The 21,574-nt window shown below is 45.8% G+C and overlaps 4 protein-coding genes across 8 annotated transcripts; 2 read left to right on the top strand and 2 right to left on the bottom strand.

The window, feature by feature from the left end:
• Positions 1-6,856: 6,856 nt before the first annotated feature.
• LOC112347885 lies at positions 6,857-8,929 on the bottom strand. Its single transcript, XM_024679472.1, has 9 exons — positions 8,737-8,929; positions 8,619-8,677; positions 7,817-8,566; positions 7,714-7,759; positions 7,558-7,659; positions 7,391-7,501; positions 7,252-7,332; positions 7,082-7,197; positions 6,857-7,022 (listed from the first exon to the last, which is right to left on the bottom strand). The coding sequence occupies exons 1-9, from the start codon at positions 8,896-8,898 to the stop codon at positions 6,926-6,928; spliced, it is 1,524 nt and encodes a 507-aa protein (XP_024535240.1). The 5' UTR covers positions 8,899-8,929; the 3' UTR covers positions 6,857-6,925.
• A 75-nt stretch (positions 8,930-9,004) lies between these two features.
• LOC9658220 (peptidyl-tRNA hydrolase, mitochondrial) lies at positions 9,005-10,541 on the bottom strand. The gene is made up of 8 exons (XM_002962094.2): positions 10,189-10,541; positions 10,035-10,119; positions 9,894-9,961; positions 9,787-9,837; positions 9,658-9,731; positions 9,541-9,599; positions 9,405-9,481; positions 9,005-9,321 (listed from the first exon to the last, which is right to left on the bottom strand). Exons 1-8 carry the CDS (start codon positions 10,507-10,509, stop codon positions 9,166-9,168), a joined length of 891 nt encoding a protein of 296 aa, XP_002962140.2. The 5' UTR covers positions 10,510-10,541; the 3' UTR covers positions 9,005-9,165.
• LOC9630714 (HIV Tat-specific factor 1 homolog) lies at positions 10,541-13,042 on the top strand. Of its 4 annotated transcripts, none has more exons than XM_024679482.1 (13): positions 10,541-10,589; positions 10,639-10,707; positions 10,920-11,332; positions 11,403-11,573; positions 11,625-11,717; positions 11,768-11,806; positions 11,854-11,943; positions 12,004-12,106; positions 12,160-12,240; positions 12,301-12,374; positions 12,432-12,604; positions 12,684-12,846; positions 12,915-13,042. In XM_024679482.1, the coding sequence occupies exons 1-12, from the start codon at positions 10,574-10,576 to the stop codon at positions 12,808-12,810; spliced, it is 1,449 nt and encodes a 482-aa protein (XP_024535250.1). In that variant the 5' UTR covers positions 10,541-10,573; the 3' UTR covers positions 12,811-12,846; positions 12,915-13,042. The 4 variants fall into 4 exon arrangements, with proteins under 4 accessions (XP_024535250.1, XP_024535254.1, XP_002961634.2 ...); XM_024679486.1 differs by having other exon boundaries at positions 12,918-13,042; XM_002961588.2 differs by having other exon boundaries at positions 12,684-12,983.
• Positions 13,043-13,130: 88 nt separating this feature from the next.
• LOC9658221 (formin-like protein 20) lies at positions 13,131-17,885 on the top strand. 2 transcript variants are annotated; one of them, XM_002961589.2, is made up of 17 exons: positions 13,147-13,572; positions 13,637-14,343; positions 14,415-14,636; positions 14,685-15,898; positions 15,951-16,080; positions 16,131-16,202; positions 16,253-16,351; positions 16,407-16,448; positions 16,508-16,588; positions 16,636-16,686; positions 16,735-16,816; positions 16,871-16,965; positions 17,023-17,094; positions 17,152-17,268; positions 17,334-17,402; positions 17,456-17,522; positions 17,579-17,885. In XM_002961589.2, exons 1-17 carry the CDS (start codon positions 13,500-13,502, stop codon positions 17,749-17,751), a joined length of 3,366 nt encoding a protein of 1,121 aa, XP_002961635.1. In that variant the 5' UTR covers positions 13,147-13,499; the 3' UTR covers positions 17,752-17,885. The 2 variants fall into 2 exon arrangements, with proteins under 2 accessions (XP_024535235.1, XP_002961635.1); XM_024679467.1 differs by lacking the exons at positions 16,871-16,965; positions 17,023-17,094; positions 17,152-17,268; ... (1 more) ...; positions 17,456-17,522; positions 17,579-17,885 and having other exon boundaries at positions 13,131-13,572; positions 16,643-16,686; positions 16,735-16,817.
• The last annotated feature ends 3,689 nt before the right edge of the window (positions 17,886-21,574 follow it).

Raw genomic sequence — 21,574 nt, forward strand, 5'->3', positions numbered from 1 at the left:
ACTGTTCTCATACTTGGATCTTATGATCCTCCCCATCCTCCATGGGGCACAACCACACCTTAGTCTAAATGCTTCCATTAGTCCTTTAGGACTATTTCATGACTCCACTTAAGTCATTCAGCCTGTTGGACTTTTTCTAATCCCCCAACCTATAAGGTCTTACTTTTGAGGTGTTAGCTCATTAAAATACAACTTCTTGTATTCATGTCCTACTCATTAGCACCACCATTACAAGTGTTATTCCAACACCTGACTATTTTTCGTTCTTTATGGGCTACCTTCACCCATTAGGACTATCTGTTTATATAATGAGAACATTGGTTCATCCTTTAATCACACCCCCAACTCCTAGGGTTGTTCCAGCATTTATTCAAGGTAGCGCCGGCTACCATTTCAAGGACTTATGTCCTTATCTGTTTTTGATATCCCACGGTTATTAAGATCACATCCTTAACTCAATGAGGAAAACCTTACACTATTCTCAAGATCCCAAAGTCGTTCCATTATTGGCCCTTTTCTATCCACCACCTCACTTACAAGTTCACTCTTGAACTGTTGTGGAGAGCCATATCTTCCTGACTTGCTACTCCTCAAGGATAGGCCCACTCCTAGGATCTTTCAATGCCAACACTAGTGGTGATATATTTCAGCATCAATAAAAGTCAGACTAAGGAACAACTTCGATACCAAATTGTAAGTGACTAATTTTTCCATTCTACTTTAGTCAGTTAACCACACCTCTGACCACTTGGAGGAGTCTCACTCACAACCTCCATAAATCCTATTCCGGACTTGGGACTTACTAACCCTAAGAATGGCATCCATGCCACTCATCCTTTGCACTTGGTCCAAGTGCTCCACGTGTCCGGTCCTAAGATCGACACCCTAAGGTACCACTAACATACCAGCCCATTGCGCTAAGGCCATGCCCCTTCACCTTGGTCACACCAGTAGTCCAACACCACCTGCATCGCAGTCCTGCCTCTCAACAACTGGGCCATCTGTCCAGGAGTGACCATCCAAGATCCATTGCTTAGCATCCTTAAGATGCCCGCAGACATGGGGAACCACCTTTCCCAATATCCCTTTTACCATCCCCACCAAGTCCCTTTTCTATCTATGGCCGAGCCACTGGGACAAAGCTTATAGGCCCGACCACTAAGTCCCACTGTTCTGTGGGACTTCCTCACCATGTGACTGTATCCTTAGTCACTACACTAGAGGACTGCTCCTCCTCCTTTCCCCCATTTGGGACTTCAGGACAATATTTCGGAACATCGTGGCCCTACGCGAGCCCCATGGGTACTCTCGCAACCTTCCGCCTTTAGGTGCTCTAGCCATGGGCTTAGAGCAAGGTTCCGTTGAGCCACACCAGGTATCCAAGTAGGTAGTGCCACCCACACTTGGACTGGGAGCATCGACCATTCGATCTCTTGGGGGAACTAGAGCCGAATTTTGAACACTTTACAAGCTACCCCGCTTGTCGGTCCGTATTCACTTTAGCTTTGGACTTCCCAGTGGTTATCCCATCACCCAACACCTGGGTGCAGCCTTTTTGGGCCAAACTGGCCTTTCCTGGCCAAACTGGCTCCACTGGAGTCCTCCCCCTACTATAATTTTGGAGCTCACCAATTGGTCTGGGAGACGAACGCTTTGGGCTTTCATCCTCTCAGACTCGAACTTGGACTCGGACTCGAACTCAGACTCGGACTCAGACTCAGACTCGGACTTGGGCTGGGTCTCAGCCTCGGTCCCGGTCTCGGTCCCGGTCTCGGTCTCGGTCTCAGTCTCGGTCCCAGTCTCAGTCTTAGTCTCGGTCCCGGTCTTAGTCTCAGTCTTGACTTCGGACTCCATCTCGGGTCCTTCTCATACTCCATCTCAAATTACATCTCAGTCCATCTCGAACTCCATCTCAGGTCCATCTTGGACTCCATCTCGGTCCATCTCAGACTCCATCTCGGACACCATCTCAGACTCCATCTCGGTCCATCTCGGACTCCATCTCAAACTCCATCTCAGACTCCATCTCGGACTCCATCTCGAACTCCATCTCAGACACCATCTCAGACTCCATCTCGGTCCATCTCGGACTCCATCTTAGACTCCATCTCGGACTCCATATCGGATTCCATCTCGGGTCCATCTCGAACTCCTCAAGTCGGAGCTTTTAGTCCAAATGTGTTACGTTCATTTGGCTTTCACTTCGGCCACTACCACATGGCACCCTTTTGGCTCTACTTTGTGGATTAGGGATTTGTGTCTCACAAGAGTAAGGTCGAATATAGATAGTGATGTGAAGATAATCACAATAAGTCCAATTAGAGCCAATGCTTCAGAAAAAAAATTTTCTTGAGAAATGAATAAGGAGGATATGAAGGATAAATAAAGTGAATTTGACTTTTCATATGCGGTGCTAGACAAGGATGAAAGTCATGAGTTTGAGTTAATACGGGTCTCAAATATTAACCAAAGGGAAGACGTAAAAGCAAATTTTACTTATGATTATGGGTCTTGATCTTGAAGGATTATCAATGGTCAAATTTAAAGATAGAATGTATTGTTTGTCGCAATTATGCTTTATGGATTATAATGGCTCTCAAAATCTTTTATTTCAATTTATAGGTATAGCTTCAATGTTAGTTCTAGCATTTAGCAACTGCATATAAAGTTGCAATTGATTCATCAATCAGCAAAAGGCTAAAGCCTTTGTAAGAGTGAGTGGAGGATTCTATAGTCAATTGATATTTATGCCACTATTTTAGATTTTGTTTTAGTTATGGTTGTCAGATTCATATGGTAGTCAATTATCACCAAATAGAAGCTTAAAGTGTTCCACTTGAGTTATCATCATTGTCTTTTAATCTTCTAAAGAAGAAGATGGTATAAGGTGTAAATACATATATACATACATATATATGTATATATATATATATGTATATATATATACACACATATATCTGTGTGTATGTGTGTATTACTTTGCCTAGGTAATATACTAATCATAATACTATAGCATATGAACCATCTATTGAGGATTAAATCTAATCCATCCATTCTTGTATATAAGTAAGGGTTTAAACCTCAATTATGATATATATTCCTATATCCCGAGCACTCACAATTATAACTTTTTTGAATTTATCTTTGATTGAAATTTGGACTTGTCAACAATATTTATATTATTGATATATGTATAATGGATTACTTAATATCTCCCTTGTGCTTTTGAAATCTATAAAAGTTATATATAAAACTTAGTACTTTTGCCAAAAGTATTTAGCTATAATTTGCAAGACTACTTAGTTGCACTTTCCAAAGACACATTTATAAGGGATGATATGATACTAACAACTGTAATTTTAATATTTGTTGCATTGTTATGCTTAATGTTATTGAGAAGTTACATATGAGAAGTTTTTATAAATATTTTAAAGAATACATATTTTAAATTTTCTTTTCTCATGTTAGAAAAACTCTATACTATGATCCATTTATACTAACAATTAACCATACAAATCAAATTTGACTAAAGGTAGGTGTTCGAGATATATTGTTTTAATTAACTTAAACTATAAATTTTAGTTATATGTAAAAAAAATTAAATTTTATTTTTTAATGATTAAAGAATGCTTTTATAAACAGTTATGTATCTTATATTTGTGAGTGTTTTGGATTTGGGACTAGATATATTAATCCCAAATGGATGGGTTATATATTATATTACTATAATATCATTTAGACAAAGTAATATAGATTTAATATGAAAAAGTGATAATAAGTTAGGTGGATTATCTATTAGAAAATTATAAATTAATAGTTGAAGCTCCTATAGAACCACCAATGTATGACAAATTTTAAATGCTCAAATCAACCTTAAATCTATAATTATGAACAAAAGAAATGGACTTTTTAAGGCAATATAGTTGTAGAAAATTATAAATTATGTCTTTATATCTGCCTTGTTTTGGCCAACCTCTAAACCACTGTTAACTTAAAAACTCACAACCATTTCCCTTCAATTTGTAAGCCTCAATCAATATAAAAGTGGGACATATATACAGAATGGATGGATGAAATTCAGTTCCAAATGAATGGTTTATATATTATAACTATTTTACCTAAGTAGGGTGATTATAAACAACCTAAAAGAACTTGAGATATAATTTATTAGAGTTCAAATATAAAATTCAAACTTCATGAGGTTACCCATTCAAACTCAATGTCCCAATATTTATTCAAATGTAAAAATGCTTAACTTCAACTTCCCCCAGGAGCTTACATTATAGGGTCATATACATTCAAGGTCAATTAATAATTTTTTATATTATAATTATTGTAACATTGTTACAATAAAATTAATTTTTTTTAAAAATAAATTTATGAACTTAATTTAATTGTGAATACTATATATAAAATTATGTACAATTTCTTATATCATATAAAATTTAAAATTAAAATAAAGAATAATAAATTGCATATCCTTTTATGATTATCAGTCTGAAAATCTTATAATTTTAATTACTCAATTAATGATAAAGGATCTCATAGTTCCAACCAAGTGGTGGGAGGAGCTGCAGTGCAAGTGGTGGCTGAGAGAGTTCCTTATCTAGATATTGAGGATCGAGAGATAAATAATTTCCTATGCTAAAGGCTGGCAAGGAGTGATCATACAGCACATTACTCTGTACTGCTGCTTTGGCTTTGCAATATAAAGGCAAAAATCACGATCTTTGAAGCACAAGACCTAGGAAGAATAAAAATATGTGCTCCATTGATCTTCTTGCTAGCATATTTCACACTGCTGTCCCACCACCGAGTCGCCCAGCTGCCCCTGCTCACTAGCACGATCCCATTCCGGATTAATAAGTGTGTTATTGCTTCCTCAACTTTTTGGCAAGGATGAATAGTCTTGGTAGCTAGCATTCTTCAGAGGAGTCTTCGCAAATCTTTTTGATTAATTAATTTAAACATAAGTTCAACCTTAACTTAAGATGGCAAAAAGAACAAACGGAGTCCAAATGAGGATGCTGCGCTGTTTTCCTTTTCAACCATTTGCTCGCGGCACTGCTCTTAGCGTCCACCACCACCAGTGGGAGTGCTCTAGAAAGTGAGCCGTAAGCTTCTGCAGCCCGCACATCTGCCGAGCACCCGGACTCCTTCATTAGCCGAAGACTTCATAAACCCCGGCCAAGTTCCTCATGCACTCTGCCTTGCTCGACCGTGTAGCTACTTCCATTTCTCCTTGGATGAAGGAACTAATCAAAGTCCTGATGCCATTCGTTTGATAAGATAAAATGCTTGCACGACCCTGGCCGAGAAGAGGAGTCACCAAAGTGTTGTAGTTGACAGCAATGGGAACACAGCCTTGTCCAGCCATCTCCTCCAGGTCCACAGCATGGACCCGGACTCCTCCATTACCAGACGATGTTTCGAACGATCGAGCCTGTGAGCCTGGCACAGCCTGCCTGCGAGCTTTTTTCCCTTGTCTCCTTGCAAGTCACAGTATTTGGAGAAACTTCCGTCTCTGAAGACTTCAAGTTTCCTGCCTATGATGAAAACAGTCGGTGACGAGAAGATGTCGGCCAAACGTTGCAATACCATGCCAGCTTGATAGCTTGATGGCGTCCGGAGGTCAGGAGTATCTGTTAGAAGAACTGCACCTCATCCACTCTGCCTTGCTCGAACAGAGTGTGAATCTTAATATCTGGAGAAAGCCTGTGCCGTCCACAACTTTGAAAGCTCCTTCCAGGATGACCGCACTAGAGTGCCATTCGTCTGAGAGAAAAGGCTTCCTTGGCACGACCCTGGCTGAGGAGAGCATTCATCGAAGTGTTGTAGGCGACAGAATCAAGAGCACAGCCTTGTCCTGTCATATCCTCCTGGAGGTAGTTTGTATCCTTTGTCAACCTCGTTGTCTCGTGACGACTTTTGGCCGAGGATTCGAAAAGCCATTTCTCTGTAGCCGCCTAAAGCATGCCTACCGAGCTACGCTCAGAAGCGATGCGCTTGAAAATTGTGTAAGCAGGACCAAGGATGCTGGCTTTGAGAATGCAGCATGTACCATCCTTCTAAATCAAAGAATCCAAGAGAATCCTTCCTACAAGAGGATCAGTAGATGTGATTGTGCCGCTCCTGTAGAAGGCATTGGACGCTTGGAACTTGAGAAGGATGAGATCAATGCTTCTTCTGGAGGAGCCCCCAGAAAAACACCGAACAGCGCAACTACAGATGCTTCGTGTCGCTGTGCGTATTCTGTCGCAGCAGCTCCTCACGACTCACGTACACCAGTTGTTTTGATCGAGTAGGCCAGTAAGCATTCTTGGCAACCGTGAGAACTTACCATCAAATAGCAGCAGCGTCTTTGAAAATTCTCCAAGATGCTCGTAGTGTGTGCCGGTGATTGCGCTCGATCTCGTTCGCAGATTTCACCTTCCGCACAAGAGCATTGTGGATCTGGAACGTCCTCTCGATGACGGTGTCCAAGATGGGTGGGTTCGAGCCTTGGCAACCGGGAAAACTGCAAGTTATACCCGGCTCCGTGTAAACGATGATCTGGAAGTCGGTCATGGAGAGCTCCATTTTCTCCTCCAGGGCCTTCATCGCTTGCAAGATCGCGAATTTCCAGCTCGGATCGACACGGAGAGCGAGAGAAAGCCAGAAAGTAGGAGAAGATCCACCGATCCACCGATCCTCCTCAAAATCCTCCGCTAAGAACGCGACTTTAGAGGCTAAGGAAAGCTGACGCATTGATTTCCATAAAACCATGTCAGCTCATACTACCGAGAAGACTCTCAAAGACCACAAGGGTCAAAACCACGTATGTTACAAGTTGAGAAATCGTTGGAATAGAAAATAGTGGAATAGAAAGTAACTATACGGTTTTTATAAGTTATTCTGGCTTATGTTAAAAAAATTCTCGTTTGCTTCATTGAGCGTTCGAGTGACAGTGCTTGGAACAGGTTCTCCGAGCGTTGATCGCGTGGAACTTTGGCTCGATTGGAATCGTGAGCTTCTTCGTGGACCTGGCAAGGAAATCAAATATCAGTTCCGGAGTTCTCAAGCTTCATTCTATGGCGATTACCTTTGAGGCCTGAAAGGCCGATCGAACAATGGCATTCTCACTTGCCTGCGTGTGTCTTTCATGTTTACTGGTTCGCCTGGAAGTGTTTGAGAAGTGGCCAAGTCCTTGGTGATCATCTGGATTGTGTGGAGTGAGTAATGGTAGTACAAAACCAGCAAAAGTTTGCGAACCTCGATGCTGACTTCTACTGGGCTTCGATTGTCTTTAGTCCTCGGTGGTGCTCGTTGATGTTTTCTCTTGAGAGGAAAAGCCTGTACAAAACAAAGCTATGCATAGAATGCGGTGTTGGAAGACGCCAGAGAAAATTACCTTTGGCTGGCTTGTAGCAGCAGATGGAGGTATTACAACCGAGCCCTCTCTAAGAGCGATGTACTGCTCCATCTTCTTGTTGAATTCAATCTCCTTGAGAGCACCTCTTTCCTGTTGGATGGTTTTCAAGGCTTTGAGAAGTTTGAAGTAACGTAGGAGCTACTTACCTCTGTTCTTAGCCTGAATGGTTGTGGACAAGTCACTCTTGGTCGCTTTAGCGGAATTGAGAGTGATGGCGGAGGAGAGGGACAAGCGACGGGAGGTATAGCCTGTTAACACACAAGTCTTAGATTACACGACGCAATGCAAAGCAGGCACTTCACCTTTTTTATGGTCTTCCGTCTCGTGGTCGTCTCTATACTAATTTTCCTGCGAAACAAAAGAACATGTGTTTTAACGAAGAGAAAAGAGTGAAGTCTCGCGTACCGCCTTCTTCTTCCAGTTTGCTGTGTGTTTTCCTTACGTGTTGCTTTAAAAGAAAAAGCTGGCTTGGTTTCCTGGAAGTTACCAGTGTCTATCCGAGATTTGTCCACGGCCAGTTCTTCCGATTTTTTATCTGCGCAGACAGCACCGAGAACTTCCGAGCAAACTTTGACGGTCTTCTCTTCATCCCCCAGCCTCAGTAGTTTGATCGCAGATTCCAGTATGACCGCCTGCTCGACGACATACTTTGCGGCAGCTTCGCTATCCCTGCTCGAGTCGCCTTGCTTTTTCTGTGACACTTGCAACTCCGACTGGGCAGCTTCAACTGGTTTTCGAGCCGGAAGCACAGTCGCTTCGTTTTGAGTCAGAGTTCCTCGATAAGATCCACAGTCTGCTCCGTCTCGAGGGGCGTCTCTCAGTTTTTGGAAAAGCGCCTTCGCTTTGCTGAACGGCTGTTGCTGCGTAGCTTTTCGAGTTCCAAGAACTTTCTTCTTCTGTGGGACAGTTGCCGGAAAATTCCCTGACAAATACCTGTAGACTTGTGGCACTGGAGAGACCTCTCCCGGCTTCTGGAGCTTTCTCACACCCTTTGCTGCTGGAGCTAGCTCTTTCTTGAAGATTTCGTTCGTGGCAACCTCGGGAGGTAATTGTCCAACTGGTTTTACTTGGTTTGGATCCTTGTTCTCTGAGCACTGCTCATACCTTGGCGACTTTGGATCCAACGAAGAACTGTCCTTGATCAAAGATTGTTTCCTGGAAGAATGATCTCTCCGATTAAGAGGGTAACGAAACAGCACGCTCAAACCTGGATGCATTGTTTGATCCAGTTTGTAGAATCGATTGGACAGTGCTGTTCACAAGATCCTGGCAAGAACAACGGCTGGTCAAGCCCAAAGCCAATATTTCGGGGAAATCCGGCATACCTTGATGTTCTTGGAGGCCAATCCATCGAGGAACCACGCGTCGGCGTTGCCAGAATCCCTGGGATTGATGAAATCGTAGAACTTGGGCGCCTGGAAGCTCTCGTAAAACTCATCCCGGAAGAACGATATCCCGCTGCTCATTCCCAGCTCGAAATCGTCCATTACCCTGCCGCCGCTCACTGAATCCAGCTTTTCTTTCCAGTCCTAGCCCTAGCCCTTGCCGATGCTCGCTCATCCAGGAATCCAAGATCACCGAGAGGGCGACAAAGCCGCAAAATGCAATAAATTAGGGTTCTACGGGGTCTTTAGTGACCGTTCGGAGAGCATATACCACGAATGTGAGCCGTCCGTGCGCAAGCCGTACAGTTTCGTACGCGTCCGTACGGACGCCCTCGTGCGTGACCGTTTCGCGATTTTAACAGCTCCCTTTCATTCTTTTTTGGCTCGTTGTTGCGCAGTGGCTGCCGGGCTCGCGGTTGGATCGCGGCTGCGTTTTGGAGAACGCCACTTGCTCACAGCCGCCACGAATCCATCCGACATTATAAGACGAACTGCGTCGGCACCACGCTCGTAGCAAACATCAATCTGGAAGAGCCAAAAACGAGAACACGGGAAAAGATCTACCAAGTTAGTGAAAGTTCTCTCGATCAAACCAAGCTCTCTTTCACCTCAACTTTCTCGCGCTGCGTGAATTTTTGTAGCACGTAGGCTTTTGGATCCATGGCACCCGGGGGCCGTCCAATCCCTGTCGTAGAAAAGCAACGAAAACGCATTAACCAATGAGTGGATTCTTCGTCCCGTTACCGATGCGCAACCGAGGGATGTTCTTGTTGTCCTTGAATCTCTCGATGATGTTCCTCATGCTGCGAGAAACGTAGAACATCAGATGATTCGTGAGGTTCGAACGATGTGGAACTTTACCCGTTGTGACCACCCGGACCACCCTTGGGAACCATTTTCATTGCTGCTACGTCCAAGTTCATATCGTCGTGAATCTGGAAAAAATGGAACGCCATCGTTCTCGAGCAAGTGAAATCAAGAGCAGCTTACCACTAGTATGTTGTCGGGCTTGACTCTGTAGTACAAAGCAAGAGGCGAAACCTGGGAAAAAGATTGGCAAAAGAAGTTCTTTCGCAAAGTGATAATTTCGGCCATACCGCATCGCCACTTAAGTTCATGTATGTCTGTGGTTTAACGAGCAAAACTGGCACACCTTCGATCATGCCTGTAGCAAGCAAAAAACGAAGAAGGAAAAAAAAATTAAAATTCTCAGCGCTTGTGTGAAAGAAGGATCCAACCTTTTCCAACGAGCGCTTTGCATTGTATCGTGTTGAGCTTGATGTTTTCCTGAAGAGCCAAGAGATCGATCGCCTCAAAACCAACCTGGAACAAAGCAAAGAACACTCTAAGCGAAGAAAAAAAGCAAAGAGACACACCCACACAAACACACACATTGTGACGAGTTCCCACAAATTTGGAGCCCGGATTTCCCAGCCCGACAATCATCCACTTGGAGGCCCTCGGGCGCTTGAAAGGCTCCTCATTGTCATCCGGATCATCGCTCTCTTCCTCCTGAGACGACGAAGGCCCTTCTCGCCCACCAGCGTTTGCTCTAGTCACAAACGAAATCCTCCAAGCCAATGCCGGAGGAGCCAACCTGGTGATGAATGCCGGCGCCACGCGAAGAGCTTGCGCAATCCCGGCAGCGCCGCTGGAGCTCCTCGCTACTTGCGGATGGAATCGGCCAACAGCGGCCGCGTAAGAGAGAATCATAGCTCCTGGCCAAGAACCCTAAAATAATTTTAGGGCTCAAACAGAGGAGGAAGAGGAGGAGGCAATGGCGACGACGAAAGGTACGCAATCCTCCTGAGAGCGCTGCTAGATCTAAGCTCTCTTTTCTAGAGGCCGGATGGTTCTACTTGGACAGCGGCTCCAATCATCGAGGTCCTTTCAAGATCGATCAGCTGCGTGGTATGTTTCTTTTCCCTCTTGTTCTTCGCATGTTTAGATGCATTCGCATGGGTATCAAATCTTCGGGAACCTCTTTTTCATCTTCGTGCTGCTTGATTGTTGCGGATTCTTCCAGTCTTGCACTTAAGAATAGTGGTACTGGATGATGTTTTGATACAGACTCTAAGGATTTCATCAATGTTCGCATTGTGGTACATGGGTTTTGTCCCCAGACTTATACTCTGCGGGCGACTTAACTGGAAGCTCGATGATTTGGGCCGATGGAAGAAGTGAATGGAGCCCTCTCTCAGCCATCCCTGACGTCTACGAGAAAGTTGCTGGAGGAACCAAGCCAGGGACTGAAAATGGTAGCGTGGATACGAAAACCACTGCTACTACTACGTCGGAAACCACTGCGGAGGACGACGACGACTTTAGAAAGTGGCAAGAGGAGATTCGGAAGGCTGAAGAGGAGGCTGCGATGCTAAAGTCTGGAAAAGCACCGAGAGCATCCAACCCGTTCAAGAAGCGAAAGGAGGCTGACAAAGATCGTCCGGAAGGATTTCCAGAGGGTGAAGAGCGCTTCACTGATGACGATGGAACAATCTACAACTGGGACAAGAGGAACAAAGTCTGGATACCCGAGGTAATTTTCCTTGCTTTCCTGTTTTGGTTTTTGTTTATCATTTTGCTGGATCTCGACTTCTTCTACTCAGAACGAGGACGCGCCAGCCAGTGCGAACTATGCAGCTGCAGAGGAGAATGCCACTCAAGGAGAACAAACCATGCCAGCCAGCAACCACGCATCAAAGCAGACCGCACCGCCTCCAGAAGAGAAAGAAAAATCCGTAGAGCACCAGGAGGCTGCAATGCCGACTGGAAAGAAGGTATGCGTTGTTTCTGTTTAAAAGGCAAAACTTTTTTCTCTCTTTTCATAGGAAGCACAACCAGAGCCCGAGAGCTGGTTTGAGCTGAAAGTTAATACCAATGTCTACGTGACCGGGATACCGGAGGATGCTACCGTAGATGAGGTAAATTTTTCAATCGCGTGATAGACGGCTAGCGAAATCGAGTTTTGCAGGTTGTCGAAGTTTTCTCCAAATGCGGGCTTATTAAAGAGGTCAGTCTTGCGGTCGATAGGTTCTCACTTGCTGGTTTGGTTTCCAGGATTTGGAGACGAAGAAGCCTCGTGTTAAACTTTATGTCGACAAGGCTACGGGCATGCAGAAGGGGGATGGACTCGTTACATACTTGAAGGTAAATCTATGAACATATCTCTTGTGCCTCTTAAAATATCATCTCTACCTTAACGAAAAGGAACCATCAGTAGAGCTAGCTATCAAAATCCTGGACGGCACTCCACTGCGACCCGGGGGAACAAAGCTCATGACTGTGTCATTGGCGCAGTTTCAACAAAAAGGTACGAAGCATTTCTCCCGTTACCATAAAACGTACCTTTGCTGTTATTTGCAGGCGAGGTTTTCGTCAAGAAACAGACCAACAGGAACAAGAAGAAAAAGATGAAGCAATTGGAGGAGAAAGCTCTGGGCTGGGGTCAGCTTTTCGTTTGCACTGTTTTAAAAGTTGTTTGACGCTTACTTTCTTTTCATGCAGCTGGCTCGGATGCAAAGAAAGCACGGCCCATCAGCGTGGTGCTGAAGAACATGTTCTTACCGAAAGAAATCACGGTACTTTCCATAGATTTGGAGAAAAAGCTCTCACGCGCGTCCTTCCCATGCTTTCAGGATGAACCAACTTTACTTTCCGAGCTGGAAACGGACGTAGGCATCGAGTGCTCGAAAATCGGCACGGTGGAAAAGGTCCGTATCTTCGAGAGGCATCCGGAGGGAGTAATCGTGGTGAAGTTCAAGAACCGGGAGGAAGGTCTCAGTTGCATCAGGCTGATGGACGGTCGCTGGTAAGAAAAAGAAAACCTTTCGTTTTCTCGCTTTGAATTCTTTCTTTTCCAACTCAAAAACTAAACTTCTCCCTCGCAGGTTTGGAGGTAGACAGATCGAAGCAGCCGAAGACGCTGGATTGGTGGATTACGCGGCGGTGGTGGATCTGGCCGAGGAGGCCGAACGGCTCGAAAAGTTTGGAGCTGAGCTAGAGGCCGGACTTTAAGAGCTGGGATGGATATGGATCGATCAAACAGCGATGGTATAATAGCTGCCTTCACAGTTTTTGCGGAAGAATGTCACACAAAACTGTGTTGTTTTTGTCACCAGAAGTTAATGTGGTGGATCTTCCTGGGATCGCGACTGTCTTCAATACATAGATGATCTTGTCAAGCGTAAGATCCACTTCAATGAGCCCAAGAGTCAATAGTAGGAAGATCACAACCACTGGTATTTAATCGTTTTGTTTACCCGGTAACGTTCTTATTCCTGGGATCGACGATCGCAATCGTGCAACGTGGATTTAGTGTCGCGTCGCGCCCGTGGCCGCTGGATGCTCTGTTGTTGTTGGTTTAATTGGAACCGGCCGATGCGGACGATCCGGCGGCTGCGAAGCCCTCCCTCCAGCGCTCGATGTTCTCTCTCCACGACCGGGTGAGAGAGAGGCGGGATTAAAACTTTGGTACCGCATCAGATCTCTGCAGCTCCTAGGGTTTGTGGATTTGTGGATTTGTGAAGCGCGCCAGCTGAGCGGCTATGGCGCCGATCGATATCAGGCAAGCCGCGGGCGCGATGGTCGGTCTGGGTGCTCGCGATGGCCGCATTGAGCTGAGATCACCAGTGCGATCGAGGTGAAATTTCTCTGGGGATGTTCTAGGGCGTGGAGAATCCAGGCGCTCGTCATTGCATGGGAGAATGTCGCTTTTTCGCAGATTTTTCTACCGGAGGCCCCCCGATGGGCTCCTGGAGATATCCGAGAGGGTTTTCGGTAAGCGCTCGTCCTTGATCCATTTCACATTCATCCATTCTTTCTTGTGCTTCTGTGGATCCAGTCTTTGACTCGTGCTTCTCCACCGACGTCTTCGAGGAGGAGACTTACAAGCTCTACTTGCGCCAGATCGCTATGCAAATCCACGAGCAGTTCCCCGACTCGTCCTTCCTCGTCTTCAACTTCCGCGAGGGCGAGAGGAAGAGCCAGCTGACCGAGATGCTATCGCAGTACGAGATGACCGTGATGGACTATCCACGCCAGTACGAGGGCTGCCCGATTCTTCCCATGGAGATGATCCACCACTTCTTGCGATCCAGCGATAGCTGGCTCTCGCTCGAGGGGCAGCAAAACATCGTCTTGATGCACTGCGAGAGGGGGGGATGGCCGCTACTGGCGTTCATTCTCGCCAGCTTTCTTATCTACAGGAAGATGTACACGGGCGAATTCAAGACGCTCGATATGCTCCACCGCGAGGCTCCAAAGGGATTGATGCAGCTGCTCACTCCTCTCAACCCGATGCCATCACAGCTAAGATATCTCCAGTACGTTGCTAGGAGGAACAACTCTCCGGAGTGGCCACCCCCGGATCGCTCGCTCAGCCTCGACTGCCTCATTCTCAGGGTGGTGCCTACTTTCGACGCCGAGGGTGGATGCCGGCCCCTCGTCCGGATTTATGGAAGAGATCCCCGATCAAAAGCAGGGAACAGGACGACGAGAATGCTCTTTGCCTTGGGAAAGAAGAACAAGTCTGTCCGGCACTATCGACAGGTAAGTTTGTGAACTTGCTGTTTCTTGTTCTTGCTTTGATCTCTTGTGTAACGCTCTCTTGTGTGTTCCAGACAGATTGTGATGTGGTCAAGATCGACGTACAGTGTGCTGTGCAAGGGGACGTGGTTCTCGAGTGCATCCACTTGGACTTGGAGTCGGACCGGGAGGAGATGATGTTCCGTGTCATGTTTAACACCGCTTTCATCCGCTCCAACATCCTGATGCTCAACCGGGACGACATTGACATACTTTGGAACGGGAAGGAGCGCTTCTCCAAGGACTTTCGAGCAGAGGTAAGCAAGCTCAACCAATCGTGGCAAAATTGATCTCTTCTTTGTTAGGTGCTTTTTGGTGAGACGGATGGATTTTCGTCCCCTGTGGCTCCTGTGCCGTCGCTGATAGAAGATAACAGTGGCTTGCCAATGGAAGCTTTTGCCAAAGTCCAGGAGCTCTTCAGTAGCGGGGACTGGCTAGACGGTGGCGGAGACGCGGCATTGAAGTTTCTCCAGCAGCTGACCACGGTTGGCAATGATAGGAGGTTGACAATGGATCGAGCAGCACTAACAACGGCGGACAATGAGTGGACAATTATACCGAGCACCACCACCACCTCCGCCGCCGCCACCTTACCCCTAACCGACGACGATCACAACGGGACGAGTCCAACGTCATCGTCCAACTCTAGCTTCGCACCAGGTACTCCTTCGCCACCTCCTCCCCCGCCACTTCCATCACCTCCGAGGTTGGCCATTTCGCGTTCTCCACCTCCCGCTCCACCACCACCAGTTTCTGTTACTGGTCGACCCCCTCCTCCGCCACCTCCACCACCTCCGTTCAAGCTTCCAAGTTCTACTGCTGGAGCTACTGCAAAGCCGCCACCGCCACCTCCACCTCCTCCACCGTTTCCTCGAGGGAATTTAGGTGCCCCACCAGGAAATTCAGCTGCACCACCACCTCCGCCTCCTCCACCGTTGCCTCGATGGAATTCAGCTGCACCACCTCCGCCTCCTCCACCACTGCCTCGAGGAAATTCAGCTGCACCACCGCCTCCGCCTCCCCCACCTCCTCCGTTGCCTCGAGGAGATTCGGCTGCACCACCACCACCACCACCGCCTCCACCACTCCCTCGTGGCAATGCCGCTCCTCCACCGCCACGTCCAGTCCCTACTGCCCCTCCTCCACCTCCTCTTCCACAAGCTGCGAGGCCTCTAGCTTCATCAAGCTCACCACCGCCGCCGCCGCCGCCGCCGCCTTTACCGGGAATGCGAGGCACTCCTCCGCCTCCACCTCCGCCTTTGAAAGGACCGCCTCCACCTCCGCCTCCTCCTCTGGGGACGAAGTCGCCATTGCCTGGTGCACCACCTCCTCCGCCACCTGCATTGGGGAGAGGGCGAGGTAGTAGTCCTTTGACACCTTCGCCTCCTGGTGGTCGAGGCCGAGGACAGAATACTCTAGAATCTGCTACGCCGAAGAAGACCTCTCTCAAGCCATACCACTGGGTAAAGGTTACACGGGCTATGCAGGGCAGTCTATGGGCGGAGCAGAAGCAGTCAAGGTTTTGTCTTGGCTCTTTTTTTCACGTGCTCACATTTTTTTGTGCGTGGTAGGCAACCTGAATTTGACATGAACGAGCTAGAGAACCTTTTCTCGAACGCTGTTCCAAATGCTGCTGTGGGTGGTGAGAGAGCGGGTGGTCGTCGTGCATCTCTAGTTCCCAAGCAGGAAAAAGTGCTCCTGGTAAGCTACCTTTCGTAGTAGAGGCGGAGGTCTCACTCTGTTTTATGCAGATTGATCTTAGACGATCGTACAATTGCGAGATAATGCTGACAAAAGTGAAGATGCCACTGCCTGAAGTTGTTGTAAGTTGCTCTCTACATTATGCAATGTGGTTTTTACTTCCAACCCTCAGAAAGCAATACTAGCGTTGGATGGGACGGTACTGGATGTTGATCAGGTTGATAATCTGATCAAGTTTTGTCCAACGAAGGAGGAGATGGAAACGCTCAAGGTTTCATTTCCAGACATGTTCTTGACATCTAGCTTACTCGCTTATCATTTTTCAGAACTACACGGGCGATAAAGAGTGTCTGGGCAAATGTGAGCAGGTTTGTCCCGCTTTGTCCGCCACAGCATCGTTTATTGAGCAACATGTTTGTTTTTGCAGTATTTCCTGGAAATGATGAAAGTTCCTCGGGTGGAGTCCAAATTGAGGGTTTTTTCTTTTAAACTTCAGTTCACGTCTCAGGTTTGGTCAGCATATATTTTGTCCACGCTTTCAAACATTGATCTTAGGTACTAGATTTACGGGAAAATCTGGTAGTAGTCAATGAAGCTTCAGCAGAGGTAATCTCCCACTGTTTTTGTAAGTAGCCTGAAGCCGGATTTTTGCAGGTGAAAGAGTCTGCGAAGCTTAAAAGAGTAATGCAAACGGTTCTATCCTTGGGAAATGCGCTAAACCAAGGAACTGCTAGAGGTAAGACCTGTGCTGGGGAACTTGAGCTAACTATATGTTGAGCTAACATTCCAGGGGCGGCGATTGGATTCAGGCTCGATAGTCTACTTAAGCTGACAGAGACTCGAGCTCGTAATTCTAAAACTACGTTATTACACTATTTGTGTAAAGTAAGTACCATGCAACTGCGTGTTTTTGGCTTTGCTTACACTTGACGTCGGTGGCAGATTGTATCTGAGAAAATGCCCGAAATACTTGATTTTGACAAGGAATTGCTTCACCTTGAAGCAGCCACCAAGGTTTCTATCTTTTTGCACTTCAATGTATTTGTCTTGGTTTTCTGACGTGTGTGGCAGATTCAATTGAAAGCCCTTGCAGAAGAAATGCAAGCCGTAAGCAAAGGCCTGGAAAAGGTTGAGCAGGAATTGACAGCATCTGAAAACGATGGAGCCGTGTCCGATGGGTTTCGGAAGGTGATACTGATTATGATCTCTGTCTTGCAAGCATTGTGCTAATAATGTTTTCTTTGCACACACAGAGCTTGAAGAGTTTCCTTGATACAGCGGAGGCGGACGTGAGAACACTGGCGTCGTTGTACTCTGAAGTGGTAAGAGATGAGCAAGTTTGTTGAAGTGATAAGAAAGCATCACTGTTGTGCAGGGCCGGAATGCTGATTCCCTGGCACGCTACTTCAACGAAGACCCCGCTCGATGTCCATTTGAGCAAGGTACTTAGCATTTGGTATATAGCGCCTGACTTGAGTTCTCTTGGTTTTTGGTGCAGCGGTGTCGATCATTTTTAATTTCATCGTGATGTTCAAGCGTGCATTGGAAGAGAATAGCAAGCAAGCGGAGATGGACAGGAAGAAAGCCGAGAAGGAGGAGAAAGACAAGATTCTCCCGCTGAGAATGGAGCTGGATGGGCTACTCTCGCCCCGGCGAAGCAGGGCGGCGTGACCATTTAAGTTTGGAGATTTGATCGAGAGAGAGAGAGAGCGCTTTGTTGGTTGTACATTCATTCTTCCGGATAGATTTCACAAGAAACAAATACTTCAAGAAATTGAAAATTTGGAAAAGAATTTTTCGCAAAACCTCATGGGTCGGAATATGACTTATACTTCGAGACACACAGACGGGTCATCAGATGCATACTCTACAACCCAAGAAGTAATGGTAGTGAAATCGCCGCACCATTTAAATAAAAGACTTTCCATTGCGCTTGGGCATGTGGGATAATTGAGCTTTGCCCTAGACCTAATTGAGTTTAGGGCAGATTAGAATAACTCCCTGAAAGAGCGTGTGCCCGAGGTGGCGGGCAACTTGAACGTTTTTAAAAGAAAAAAAGAGCGCGAAACAAGGTGTATCAGGGTTTGCTCCAAGCCAGAAGAGGAAGCTCGAAAGAATAGTGAGGGAAGCGCATGGAGGTAAGGAGGCTATCTGGCCCCAAACATTTGGCAGAGTAGAGAGTGGCGAAATTTTACACCTTTTGAGGTTTTTTCAAGTGAATAGCGACCTAGCTCAGCTGCTCGTCCCACCGCCAAACGAACATCCTCGAGTCACTGATGTGAATGAGCACAAAACTCCTGCGAAGCGCAGTGATCGTGGCCTTGATTGAAGTATACCATTGTTTTCGCTTGCTTGTTGTTTGTAAGACGGTGAGAAGAGCTCACTGTGAACTATAGTTTGTGTGGTCGTCATGTGTGTTCTTATTAAAATCAAGCATCCGCATCGAGATTTCGTTTTAAGAGAATCATGAGAACCTGAAAAGGAAGCGATTCTTGAAACTTCCAGGCGCACTGCTCGAATGCACTTGCATCAAGAATCGCTTCATTCATTCTAATTGGAAACGGCCACAAACCGATTGGAGCGATTATCATGAGGACCCAAGAGAAGAGGAGAAAAGGAATCTAAGTGATCTATTCCAACATTGCAAAGAATTTACGGAGGCAGCCCATCATGCTATGCCGTCTTGGCCGTTTGGGAGGCTGGCTGCTTTGGCTCGCCCATAGCCGCTTCCAGCAAAAGGGGGGGTATCATGCTGCTCGCGATCATGAGCAGCATCCGCTGCTTACTGTTGGTGCTACCACCCTCAGATCCTGCACTGGAGCTTCCACGGTTTTACTTAATGCCGAGAGACGTCGATCTCCCCACTCTGATATGGTGGATACCCATCCAGAGATGGCGGCGTTGGTGATGGCAGCGAAAACTATCTGTGCCAGACAAACAAAAATGGTCACACAATTAGTCCCAAAAGCATAGCTAGAATAAGCAAGCACTACTGGCTTACCTTGTGTGTGGGAAGCCCGGCGGGAAGGGGGAGGAGAGAGCTAAATGAGAGTTACTGGCAAAAGGGAAACAGAGTGAGAGAGCCCTGGGGCTGGGCCTGGGCATATTCCGGGGAATGAGCTTTCTTGGTTTCATTGCTTCAGGCCACGGGCGGCTCTATTCTTTTAGAGTCTGTGAAAACGAGAATTAATAGTGAAATGAAAGCGGACCGCCAAGGAGTTTTGAATCGTTGATCGTTGCAAGATATTCCATGGGACCTTCGAACGGACGGCTCAGATCGGAGTTTCGCCTCTCTTTAACGGCGTTTAAGACCTGGGCATCGGAGTGGCAATAGCTCCCGCCAAGATCTCGTCCCTGTTAATCCACTGCTCACTCCCCAGGGGCTGATCGGAAACTCGAGAGAATTTGGGAGGTTTCTCTTGGAGAAGTGCGATCAGTCTCCATCCCAGCGCTGGATTGGCAAGATGCCCCAAACTTGCCCAGGGAGGGAATCTAGACCGATTGACAGGAGCGGTTTCTGGAGGCATCGAAAACTATGAAAATGTATGCAATGCGTCGAAAAACTAATACATCAAGAGATGTTTTTGGAAGGATTCCAAATCAAGATCTAAACTCTCGTGCAACAACGGTGTCTGGTGTCTGCATATGCCCATCCCCGGTATCATCTTTGAATAATTGGCGATGGTAGAAGACCCCGCTCCATGAACTTTGGGAAGGGCGCAAGCGTGGGCTCATAGCATTTCATTGTCCTCCATATATTTTACAAGTTTTGAGATCGAAATTTGGACAAGCTATCGAGATGAGAAACGACGTGATGGGATGCTTTCACAACGTCTTATACCTCGATTAGTGCCTCAGAAAGCGAGAAGCAACTGCGGCTGTTCATGGGCTCGTCAAGGTGACCGAGCGATCCGGAGCGTTTTCTTCCCCTTGGTCCAGGCACCTTCAAAAGAGCCTTCGCTGATCAAGAGCAGTGGTCCTGGAGAAATGGAGATGGTGGCATCGAGCTCAGAAATCTGTGGCACCTTGTCACTCAGCTCTATAGCAGAGCATGGGGTGACCAGGCGGCGGGATATCCGTCCGGACATCATACCACTCGACTGAATTTCCAGGTCTGTAGCTCCATGTATGCTTGGTTTGCAAATGCCGGGCGGAGCTAGCTACCACGCACATTTTTGGTACTGATCGTCGTTCTGCAGAGCCCACTGCAAGTTCGTTCCATCCAGATTGATCGCCACATGGTCCCGGTTTGAAGCGGTTCAGAGGATCATATTGAGTCAAGAGCATCTGTCATATGTGATCATCTAAGGTTTGTTTATTTTGCAAAGCTCTTCGAAGTTTTCAAGAGTGTGCACTCACTAGTACCTTGTCCTGGTCAACCTTTTGAGTGCCAAACCGGTTACCTTGTTTACAAAGTGAAGTACTTGGTATGAGCAAAAAGTGGATTAGACAAACATGGTTAGTATCATTACCGTTACACTATATCCTTAAGAAATCCATGTATTATATAGTTGAAATAAAGTTAAATATACTTTATCGTACTTTAATTAGCCACAATATTGTATTCAGTGATGCATTTGGCCTTCCTTGGTCACTTTAAATTGGTTAAGAAATAAAGTTATGACTAAGCTAGAACATGCTTGGAGGGTAAAGAGCATGAGGGTTAAAACCCATCTTGCTTCACAAACAAAAATATAATAAAGCATGACTACATTCTTAGATTAGGAGATTGAGATAGGACATATAACACTTTATTGATCTTGGCAAGTATGAAATATGTTTTAGAACAATGTCTTTTGAATTATATGGCAAGTTATAGAAACTAACAATCTTATGTGAAGTAGAATGTACATGCTAAGAGACACAATAGTGACTGCAGTAAAACTTTCTTTTATTTTATGATATTTAACTTTCATATAAACTAAAGGTAATCTAGGATCCACTACCAAATGAGCTACATCACAACCAAAATAAATAATGGAAAGCACTATCCATACCCTCATAGAGCTAATATTAATATAAAGTTGGTGATAAAACTTAAAATTGGAAATACAACCTCAAAGGACAAACAAATTTTATAAAATTCAAAATTAAGCTAGGTGGAGAATGGCTATCTGCAATTTCTAAAGGGCTGTTTTAGTTATTGGAGTTGCCATATGTAGTGCTATTGCAATATAGTTTGCAAATGGGATGCTTTTCACATTTGCTAGTATACATTGCATTGATAAGTTCAAATATAGAAGGTATTGTTCATCCAAGTTTAGCCCAACATGACAGAGTGAAAAATGCTTGATTCTGGATTATTGCTATATACTACTCAAAAAAAAAAAAAAAGCATAAGAAACATCATAAAAAGCTAGAACTAAATACTTATGGCAAAGTACCACCTTCATCACTATATAAAAACAGTTTAAGCAAGAGTTCAATATATTTGTTGCTTAATATTCTGACTATATTATAAAAACAATAAATATATTAAAGAAATAGAAAGCAT

The sequence above is a fragment of the Selaginella moellendorffii genome, unplaced genomic scaffold, assembly GCF_000143415.4.
Source record: "Selaginella moellendorffii unplaced genomic scaffold, v1.0 SELMOscaffold_1, whole genome shotgun sequence".
Lineage (NCBI taxonomy): Eukaryota > Viridiplantae > Streptophyta > Lycopodiopsida > Selaginellales > Selaginellaceae > Selaginella > Selaginella moellendorffii.